This window comes from Porites lutea, chromosome 2 (assembly GCF_958299795.1).
Source record: "Porites lutea chromosome 2, jaPorLute2.1, whole genome shotgun sequence".
Classification (NCBI taxonomy): Eukaryota; Metazoa; Cnidaria; class Anthozoa; order Scleractinia; family Poritidae; genus Porites; species Porites lutea.
The window spans coordinates 31,314,312-31,325,446 of NC_133202.1; the positions used below are offsets into that span (position 1 = coordinate 31,314,312).

An 11,135-nucleotide genomic window follows, 5' to 3' on the forward strand; every position below is an offset into this window, starting at 1 on the left:
TGACGTCACGTAAGACTGCCTGTACTCCTTACATCCGTAAACTTTAAGACTCTTGGGAGGGTTATATTAAAGGGACCCAGACATGCATCTTGTGTTTGTCTTGGCTTATAGAAGTTTCTTGTGTTTGACTTATGAAAAAAGTGTTAACAACAGATTTTTAAAGCTTTGCTTTTAGTTTGGTCACGCTCCGGAAGCATTCTATTCTCATACTAGTCAAAATTTTGACAGGTGAATTCGCGCTTTAAAATTTAAGATGCAGCAGCTTGAAATTTGCTTACCGACAGCTGAAGCTTTGAGTTACTGCAAGGTTTACGTTTTTAACCTTTTTTCTTTTTTCTTTCTTTTTTTTTTTCTAGTTTCGCAACGATATGAAACGCAGCTGCTATGTGTTCTGTTATTCGCATAAAGTCAACGGAATCTGAACAGATGATGGCTCATGGCTTTTATCCCATCAATTCTACACCGCGCGCAAAGATAGCGCGTATCGTGAATACGGTCTATTGTGAAAACAATCCTTAGCTTGTTTTGGTTACACAAAATGACATAAAGAAAAATAAAAAAAATTCAGAACCTTCGTAATATAGCTTAATCAGATGTTGTTATAATTTTTGTCCCCAACAGGTATTCACCTGATGTTTAATTGTGGTCTGTCAAAAGGAAAACACATGTGTATTCACATGATAAGAATTATAAGCAAAATTGGACGGTAAGGTAACAAAATGAACGAAGTCAAACGTGTTACTAAATGCTGAAATTTCCTTTTCATCGATACTCCTCCCATAAAACAAGAACTTGAATTTTTAACACTCTTTCAAATTAATATCATATTTTCATAGGAAAAATACGATCGCAAAAATTCGCCCTCAGATCACCATAAAAATCAAGAACGCTTTCTCAAACATGAAAGCCCTTGAAATACGCGTCAGTTTCAGCATTACGAGGCTTAAATTACAGAGCCGGGGAGAAAGACGGACACGAAGTTGTTCTTGAAGAGACCAGTTGTACCTGTCAGTTATTGTGTGAAAGTTGAAAGCAACAAGAGATCTGTTTTTAGTGCAATTAATTTGTATAGTATGTACAAGGAAATGTAAAGAATTTAATCACAAACGAACAGTGAGAACTCAAAGGAGCCGATTTAAATTCGTGCAATCACCTTTTACAGCGGACTTTCAGAGGCGGAAAATGCAAAGTTAGACTGAAACGGGAGAAATTACGGACAGAACGTGACCGTACTACATAGCCACCAAACCTTTAGGATCGACAGATATGTAACAAAAAAGTCGGAAATAGGGGATGCTGAGTGAGAGAAAAACGGTTTCCCTCTTCTCTCACAAAACCCTTTCTGTGTTGATGGCTATATTCCTCTTTTGAAAGAAGATATTTATTAAATATATTTAATTTGGGGTGTGGGGAAGTAAACGATTTTATATTTATTGTATAAAAGTGCTCTTTAATTGATTGACAAATACTTAGTAACACAAAGCCTACAATACAACATCTATGAAAATTAAAAACTGCTACAAAGTCACTGTAAAAATTCAAAATAATAAATAACAAACAAAAAAGATGACAGAGAGGGCGAGGGCTACAAGTGTCCTCTTGGATTTTTCCAGAGTTAAAAGAGTTTTGGATGTATCTTTCCTATGCCAAGCGAATGTAGCAATTTTAGTTACAAAGTTCTCTAATCTAGTGCGCGTAACGGGGAGACTGCATAAACAGCATTAGGAGGTAACTAAACTAAAGGTAACTTCTTGTCACATCACTTCTGTTTCAGTTTAAAATATAAAACATAATAATAACAACAGTAATAATAATAATAACAGGACATGGGTTGAATGAGATAAATACAGGGGCGGCAGCAACCTTAAAAACAAATCGATTTTTCTCTTCTTAACGTAAATTTTATTCTATCAGTAACACATTGAGAAAATTCCCGATTTCTGACAATTATAATTCCTCTTTTTATTTTGACACAGGTATTTTTTTGTGTCAAAAGTTATTTACCGGAAAAACCTCTCCGCTAAATGTTAATATTAATATCACCTGAAAAAGATCGAAAGAGCTCAAACTGCGATGCTTGTCTAGTGTGAAAGTGAAACTGTGGAAACAATTCACGTACCAGTTTCTTGAGAGGATAGTCAGCTTAAAATTCTCATAGTTTATAAATATAATGAATTGCTTTTTACAATTAAAAAAAAAAAAAAGAAAAGTAGCATAGTGTTTAACTTGCCTATCTATAAATCGAAAGCGGTCTTTTAAACTTAATTCAGGGTCGTCATTACGCATTCTGATTGTGTTCTACGACTTGGTCATTGGCAACAAGTTAACAAATCACCTGCTTGATTGGTTACGTGTAACACACTAGAATACCGGCCATAACAGAGAAAGAGAACAATTAGGACGAATTTCTGCTAGAAGAAGACTTCAGACTGACTCGTAAGCTGACGGATCTACCTAGTGCGAAATCGCATTAAATCCAGCGGGCTCTTAAAGGATTTGGTTTGAATGATATGACTTAAGTTTTCACAAGCAAAGTAAGTAACCTAAAATTCACGAAGAAGTTTTTTTTCTTATTCCAATTACGCATAGATTTTTGGTTAGAATTCATTGTTAAGGCAAGATCACGAATCTATTACTTTGCGAAGCAATTTTGCGAAATTTTCGCGCATACATTAATGTTTGGTTAAGGTCACTCTCTTCTATTTGTTGAGGCTGAACATAGTCACAGTCTAGCAAAGGGTTTTGGCTTGATTTAGTAAGATGTAAATGAATAGCTTATTTTCTGTGGTTTTGCTCCCCTCAAACTAATTTTGTCAATTTTCTTTAAGTTAGTCGGATATTTAGCCGACTTTTTATTCATCTAGGTTATTGTGATGATTTGTGGTGGGAAAATGACTGCATGTCCAAAACAATTGACAACACTTAATTTTAAAAAGTTCTCACGTAGTTAAGGTGGCTCCCTTGTTTTAAATATAGGTGCATTGAACTATGATGAACTCTATGAACTTTATAACGTTTTCGGTTTTCACGCCATCGCTACGAAACGTTGAAAGAACTACAGCTAACATTGGGCAATAATGGTTGTCTTTATACTATGCTGTTAAAGGGGCTGTGTCACGGCAGTCCAGTTGATTTTGTTGAATTTTGCCAATTACTCGCCCTCAATCGCTATGGAACTTAAAGTAAGCAAAGAAATTACATGTAAATGACAAAGTCAGAGATTCGAGACAAAGAAATATGTCTCCTGAGTATTATTTTTGAAGTTGCAAAAAACAGAGATAAACTTTGAAAAACTGTTAGGCTGAACAGTTTTCAAAAACCCTAATTTCAACCCTTTTCAGTTTTGCCCATCCGTGGCATCTGTTGTATCTGTAGTTGTGTTTTTTTAACCTTCCTTTAATGTTTTAAGCGGTTATTTTTATGTTTCTCTTGGATTTAACGGGCATTTTGTAATACCTAATTTGGCTGAATTTCGTGACACAGCTCCTTTAAGTAAGAGACTTAAGAGCTGCTAAGTTTACGTAACCAAAAATGCGTGTGTGAAGGCCTAACTAAAACCTCAAGTAACTTTACTTTACATCTAATTAAAGTCGGAAAGTTGAAACGATTCAAGAAAGTTTCAAGTGACTTGAAAACATCCATAAGACCGACTTAGCGAACTTGCGGTTTTTAAGCTTTGAGAAAGGCGAAGCAATATGTCAATCAATCTTAATTATATATGTTGAGTGGGAAAATAGGCTTAAGTAAACCTGAAGTAAAAAAGATAGGTTGTGTGTGAAGCTTTCTTTTACTTGAAGAAATTAAAATTTACTTGTCTTGAAATATTTTTTACCTTATTTAGGCCCTAGTGTAAAGACTACCAAAAAAAAAAAAAAATCTCGATGTTACACGTGATGAACATTTCTTTGTGAAATTAGCGCTTAAAGGGGATATGTGACTCACGTATTGCCCTTTTAGGACAATTCTGTGCTGAAGTCGTTTCAGTACTTATGCCTTTACCCAAAACACAAAATGCTCCTGTAGAGTAACAATAACGAATCTATAAATCAAATTTCTCCAGGGCGCTTTAACCATAATATTTTTTTTCGGTGATTTTTGCAGGCAGTAGCATTAAAATCGCATTGAAATTTTGTTGATGTATAATAAGTACGCCAAATATATAGAGAAATCGTTGAGGCAGAAGTTCGTAACTTGAAAGTTCTTTAGAATTCATCTGTGATAGTTATTTTGGAATTTCGAGGACGAATTGCTCCGATAAAGAACGATCTAGCGACTCTAATTTTATATTTTTGGTCCAGCTATGACTTCATAAAGCTTGTCATAGTTCAATAGACCTGTGAAAGCAACGGAGACACCGTGAGTACTCGTATAGTTCAGTAAAAATCCTAAACTGTCAGCTAAGAAATTAAGTTTGCTTTTTCAGAGGTTTAAAAGTTAACGCCAGCTGGAAAATAAGCTCTGACATTCTACCTTACGACTAAGATTTCGAAGAATACGAGAGACCGTCGAGCACACCGCCGCCTACGTAGACTCTCAACTTTGACGAGGCCGGAGCCACCCACCTTACATGTATCAAGTTGTTTATCGCTTAAAAAGGAGTTTCAATTTAATATTTTAAAGTGGACGATGATAATTGTGCTGTTTTTTTCTTTTTTATAGTAAACAAAAGGATTTATTTTTAGTATCGAATAAGACACGGGGGAGGTTTTTAAATGTCAGAATGCTTTGTTTATAGGTATGACCATGGCTATGAAGGCGATTATACTCGTTCTTCTCTGGGGATTTGTACAAGGACAATCTTCGTCTTGTGAAGTAACTCATCCAGACACCTGTGAACGCCTGTCCAGCTTGGAGAGCAGTTTTGAAAGCTTCTGTCGTAATTTTAACTCGCTGCGCTCTAATGGAGTGCATCGGGAAACCGTATGCGCTCTGGATAATATTCGTTGTCAGCTTGTCGATCAAGGCATTCTTCCCAACCAGTATCCCTTGACCGTAGCTCAAGAAAGGTGTGCTGACCCCTTGAAGCGTTTTGACCCAGAGTGTGCTTACGCCCTGTTTTTTAAAATCACAATGTCCAACCCCTTTTTCATTCGCGTCAGAGAAGACACCATTCGCGCCGTCTATGTTGATATATGGCTTTTGCACCCTCTGCTGAGAAGCAGGTGCGGGGCAGTTCTCAATCAAGAAAGTAACGATGCAAAGTCCAGGCTGGCCGCAGGTCTGTCAGAGGTTAGAAGAGGCGAAAATCCTTACGCTAAAGTTTTGTACGGACGGGATGGGCAGTTTCTCAGAGAGGGAATAGAGGCATCCTGTGTAAACAATCCTCTGGCAGACCAAATATTTTGTCCAGCTTTGCCTCAACTTGTGAAATTGGTTAATACCCTAGAAATGGTTAAATGGGAATTCGAGAGGAGTTTCAAATGGAGTGCTTATCGATTGCACTTTTTGATGTTAAAGCACATTTATCCAGAAGAATTCGAAACGGTTTACCCAACAACTACCGAGCAAGTTAGCGAACTTATTGTCAATAACTTAGAGAAGATTTTTGAGTACATTAATAACGGGCAAATAGATGATTTGACTGATGAGTGGATCCCGTTGGTACCAGATTTAACAACAATCAAATCAGGTTGCGAAACAGCGTGGGCCCTTCCAAGTAACGTGAAGAAGAGTGAATGTATGTTTTGGAAAGCCATCGTCCAGCTAGAAGCCTTTAGAAAATCACGGCTCTCTCCAGCAAGTGGCAAGGTTATCAAGATGCTCAACACTAACATCGATTATAAAAGCTTCCTAGCACTGACCGAAATGGATAGGATTCTTCAAGTCGTTGAAAATCAAGAAACTGCATTGCAAGAGCTTAGCCAGTGGGTGACAAGTGAGGTGTCTAAAACAGTAAACGAACGGTTTAATGGCCTTCGAACGTATTTCACTAAAGTTGAAACCTTCAACCGCGAAAAGGCAAATGCTGATGTCGAGTTTATCAACGGAAGGTTAAACAAGTACAAATCCAATATTGAGACTCTGAGTACTGAGTTGGGGAATCAAGTTGGAAAACTTATCGATTATGCAATAGCAGCCGTTTCGCTTGAACTTGCAGAGGATGCAGCACAGTGTGTACTGGCAGCTGCTGTTGTTATGAATCCCCTTGAAAAGCTTTTTGGTGGTTCCAGTGCTGGAGATTATATCGATCGACAGGCAAAACTAGCCGACACCTTAACCCTGGTTGGGGAGATGATAAGGAGAGAGAGGGTCTTTAACGAGCTCGTTAATGATGCAAAGGACATTCGAAGAAGATTGAATAATAACGCCCAATTTCTTGAAGACGTGCGAATAATCCTTGATGGCATCCAAAAGGGTACTTCAGCAGATGACTTTGCATCGATAAAACAAAAGTTTCTTGATGATTACAAGGCTTATGACCCACAAGTTGAGAAACCCGAATTGTCAGCCATGACAGGAAAATGGGAAGAAATGATTGAAGGGACCTGTCAGGTCATATTAGAATGCACAACTAATCTTTGCGCAGGTCCTAAAGCAATAGTTAGAGGCCAAGGTTTATGTCCCAAAGCAAAGGCAAAAGCACAAGAAATGATCGCCACTTATGAGGAGATATATGACTTTCAGTTTGAGCTTATTGAATCCATGGCAACCTACATGAGAGCAGCGGTCTCCCTAGATGCTGCCTCGAGCATCACTGGTGATTACGATGCCCTTACCAGCGAAGCTGAGGTTGATGCAAACGTTGTTAACGATCTCAAGACACTCACTATAGTCTCCTACATTTCGTACAAAATCAACATCTGGAGGATTGTGGAAGACTATTGTAACATACTGGAGTACCAAAGAGGAGGAACACGACCTAGTGTTTGCAACGGGGTTAACACTGAAATTGCAAGTCTCGCTTCTTTCGTTATTCCACCTTGCAGAGAAGTACACGATTACAGAGAAGTTCCAATCGCTTCTAATGGCAACCTGGCGTTTATGAGTCTCGGCGATTTGTATGCTGGCAAGCCCGTTACTTTCCAGATACCAGACAGTCAGTGGTTGGTTGACAATCGATGGATCAACTCAGGCGACCAAAATGCAGCGATATTTGTGAAGCAGTTCGTTGTTTTTCTTCCAACTGTTAGCCCAACAGAAAGGGAAGTACGAGTGGAAGCTAAATTAAGTGGAGAAAATCAACATTCCCCACCAGATGGAACACGGTATGTTATCGTGCGAGTTCCCGAGAAAAAGTTCATTTTTGATTATCGTGAGGGTCACAGTGCTGTATGCAGACGGGATAGCGATAAATTAACAAACCCATATGGGTCTTCTTTGCCAAAAATTTGCCCTTTAAATGAAGATCAGAACAGCTGCCAAGAGCTTTTAGAGAGGACGCCATTGTTCCCTTCAGTATACTCCAAATGGCAAGTTTCCATATCTGGATACGAATCAGTACAAGTTCCAGAACCTGCTTCTAACTTTAAGCTGAAAGTTGACACAAAGCTCTGCTTCATGGAACGACCAAGCAAAGACAAGGGGAAGAAGAACAAGTTTAAAAGGAAGAAGAAATTAATTCTAACAAAGAGGAAGAAGACGAAGTATCATGGTCCGACTAATTGTCCTGATGGTCATTTCTGGTCGGGAGACTCGGGTGTTTGTGCTAAGTGCCCCAAAGGGTCCAGATCCGCCTTACATGGTTATTATTGCGAGAAGATTCCGAAGAAAAACTGAAAATGGTACTAGCTATTTCTCAGCTACTACAGATAAAGTGTGTGATTACACAAAAGTTCAGTCATTCTCAATAAAGCAAAATATACTTATGCTACTGCAGTATGATAGCCAATAAAATGCTTATGAGCTCATCTTTGATGTTCTTGAACTTTTTATCGTATTTGAGTCGAAAGCCCTTTTGCCCTCCCATCGTGATTGAAAGGAAAGGTCCCGAGACTTCGGCCCCAACCCACTTCAAAGAACACATCAAGAATTCTCGCGACATGAAGCAAATGAGCACATCATGGCAGTATTCATAAGAGAGTTACTTTATTCAACCCCATTTGCGAAAGCATGTAAGATTTGATTCTGTTTAAGCGACATGTTTCTGCTGTAGTTAAGGGGAAAAAATTGAACTGCCTTCCCTTACCAAATCCAACACTGTTTTAAATATATTTATAAACTATTTTTGAAAACTGTTTTTAACCTGTTTTGTGAAATAGGTTTTAAATAGGGTGAAAAGTGCATTTTTAATATATTTTTCGACTGACTTTAAAGGTGTTTTAACCTGTTTAAAACACTATTAAAAAATAATTTTTAATGTATTTTAAATTTTGATCAAAATATATAAAAAATCCAGGCCTTTTGCAATGCTTAAAACATGTTTAAAACAGTTATTAAATACCTTATAAATTGGAATAAAAACAGATAAAAACAGTTTTAAGAGGGGGGCGTAAGGGGGGTACGAATACCGCAATACCGCACGTGGTAGCGCGAGAATACCGCAATACCGCATCAAAATTTAGCCAAATACCGAAACCGCAGTAACAAATGGGAAAAAGTTGACGTTGTCAATACTACAAATCCTCCTTTCAAATAGAAATAATACTTTTATGTCAGTGTTTCCAAATCAAGGTGCGTCGATGTCAAGCGTACGATAAACATAAGATCATCGCACTCGTTTAGCTTTGTTTATTACATGTATACGTTTACATAAATGATACAACAGGAGTTTTCTAGTATCACTTTATATATTACTGACCTGGATCATAAACGGACGGAAAACAGTTGACTCTTATGAGGTTGTTTCAGATTCACAATTAACTCGGTTCTGTGTTGAGGGTTTCAAAACGACGACCCGGCCTGCCTTTTGGATTCGAAGGGCACACAGTACACACTAGCCTGCGTAGCATGGCGGTTTTGGTTAGGCGCGCTAAATAATAAGTCGAAATAAAGCGGTGTCACAGCGTTTTGGGTATCCCCGCGTTTTGGGCATCCCCATTCCCAAATCCCTAGAGTTTTGGGCATCCCCTTCTCATATTACTGCAGCGTTTTGGGCATCCCCCGGTACCCTCCCGGGATGCCCAAATCGCTAGTGTTTTGGTCATCCCCTCCAAAAAAATGCTGGATTTCGCGGGAAAATCGAAAACGTTTTAGAGATGGCTTCCGCTAAATATAGAAATCTTTTCCAGTATCTTAAAAAGAAGGCTTATCCGGAAGGCTTTACAAAGCAAAAAAACGACTCTGCGAAATTTGCCAAAAAGTTGGAGTATGACTCAAAATTAGAGTCCTTGTTCTAGGTGGCCAAGGAGAAGGATGGCACAGCGCTACGACGAATTGTTCACCGAGGAAGAGAAAGCGAGGGTCTTCGAAGAGTGCCACTCTGCTCCTTTTTCTGGACACGCCGGCCGCGATTATACTTTTGCACCCTGCGAAGGTTGTTCCCAAGGTGTGGTACTCGGTCGGAATTGATTTAATAGAAGCCCCTACTGCATCTCAAAACGGCAACAGATTAATTTCTTCTGTCCGGTAGGTGCAAGAGGCCTCTGTATAAATTGTGTGACAGCCTTTTGTGTGTCAAGTAGCGCTGCGGGGTTAAGTTGTACAGGCCTCAAATGTCATGCATACTATGAATTCAACACCGCAAAACGCAGTTTTATTCATGTTTGTCTTTTGATTGTTTTGTTTAGTATTCTTGTTTTTGGCTGTATGGAATCAGACGATCGCAGCTGCCGGTGATTGCGGCATTTCTCGCTGGTAAACAGTTCTATTAAATAAAATTGAAGCTTTGCAAAAAATGAAGCGTTGCATGTACAGCGAAGGGATGTTATGCGGTTGTAAATTTCAATTTCGTCCCGTTTTGAGCCAACGTTTACTGCCTATGGGTTTTTTTCTGCGCAATAAACCCGGCGAAAAGTGTCAGACGATATAATTCTAACATGCATCTACACTATTCAGCCGTAAATTCGTGATTGACAATCCCGACTTTTCCCCAGTCTGAAATAATTTAAGCAAAGTCGAAGCGATCAGCGTTTTGGGCATCCCCCACCGGGGATGCCCAAAACGCTAGGGATTTGGGAATGGGGATGCCCAAAACGCTGTGACAGCGGGCGCGGACGAGGAGATTGGGGCAGGAGCTGCTTCGCCGCTCACAGTGGTGCTGCCGACAAAACCATCTAAAACTGCCATGCCCGGGGTGGGGGGGTACTTAGGTTAATATTTGGTTGGTATGTGCCGCTGGCCTCTCAGAGCCCCTACCCCATTTCAGTCTATTCTGTGGCCAATTATAGGCCCCATCTTAGTCATTTGAACAAATATTTAATTTTCGCGATCCCAACTTCGTCACTTTCTATTTTTATGAATTGACCTTGTTTTAGATAGTCTGCTACACAGCCGGCTGTGTAGCAGACTATGTTTTAGATTGAATGAAGAACACTTTACTTTTCATCTACCATACAAACATTCTGGTACCTTTGCTAACCGTAAATATGAAGAACTGTCTTACCCCAAAAAAGCAGAAAATGTGCGAACCCATTCTAAAAAACTCTCTGAAAATGCGACCCCATTATGGTCAATCCAGTCGTGAAAATGCGACCCCATCCAGCGGCACATCCTCATTAGCCTCTTATCAGAAAGTACCCCCCCACCACCCCCGGGCTGCTATACTACGTAGGGTAAACACACACGAATACTAGTACATTCTATATTCCTGCATGCACAACGAGAAGGACAAGTAGTAATTTTTAGACCACACCATCTTTATAGATTATCTTTCGACACTACGCAAATTATAATTATCTCACTGACCTCACTATTTGCTGGAATAATTGTTTGGCGACTGGCACGAAAGTGGTGGTAAGATTGGTATAAAGGAGGTTAACCAAGCTGACTATTCCCACAAGGTCCATGAAGTCATAAATAATGCGACATGTTTGCGTATCATTGGAGGAAAAAGTTAATGTCGTTAATCATATCAAGTATTAACTGAAATTAGAAGCCATACGATTTGTCTGCACTGTTTGCGCAATACAATCTCAGACTGTGCACACAGGTCACGCAGGCTAGCCAGGGAGACCTTTTAGGATTTGTATCCTCTTGTCGTGAAAAAGAAGCAGATCACCGCGACACAACGATTTTTTCACCGACTACCGCGGCGTAAA

General features: G+C 39.3%; 1 protein-coding gene across 1 annotated transcript; it reads left to right on the plus strand.

The window, feature by feature from the left end:
- Positions 1–4,743: 4,743 nt before the first annotated feature.
- LOC140926050 (uncharacterized) lies at positions 4,744–7,788 on the plus strand. Its single transcript, XM_073375851.1, has one exon. It carries the CDS (start codon positions 4,744–4,746, stop codon positions 7,714–7,716), a length of 2,973 nt encoding a protein of 990 aa, XP_073231952.1. The 3' UTR covers positions 7,717–7,788.
- Positions 7,789–11,135: the final 3,347 nt, after the last annotated feature.

Excerpts from the sequence above, each read along its gene's own strand:
- LOC140926050 (XM_073375851.1), top strand. The coding sequence starts at position 4,744 with ATGGCTATGAAGGCGATTATACTCGTTCTTCTCTGGGGATTTGTACAA.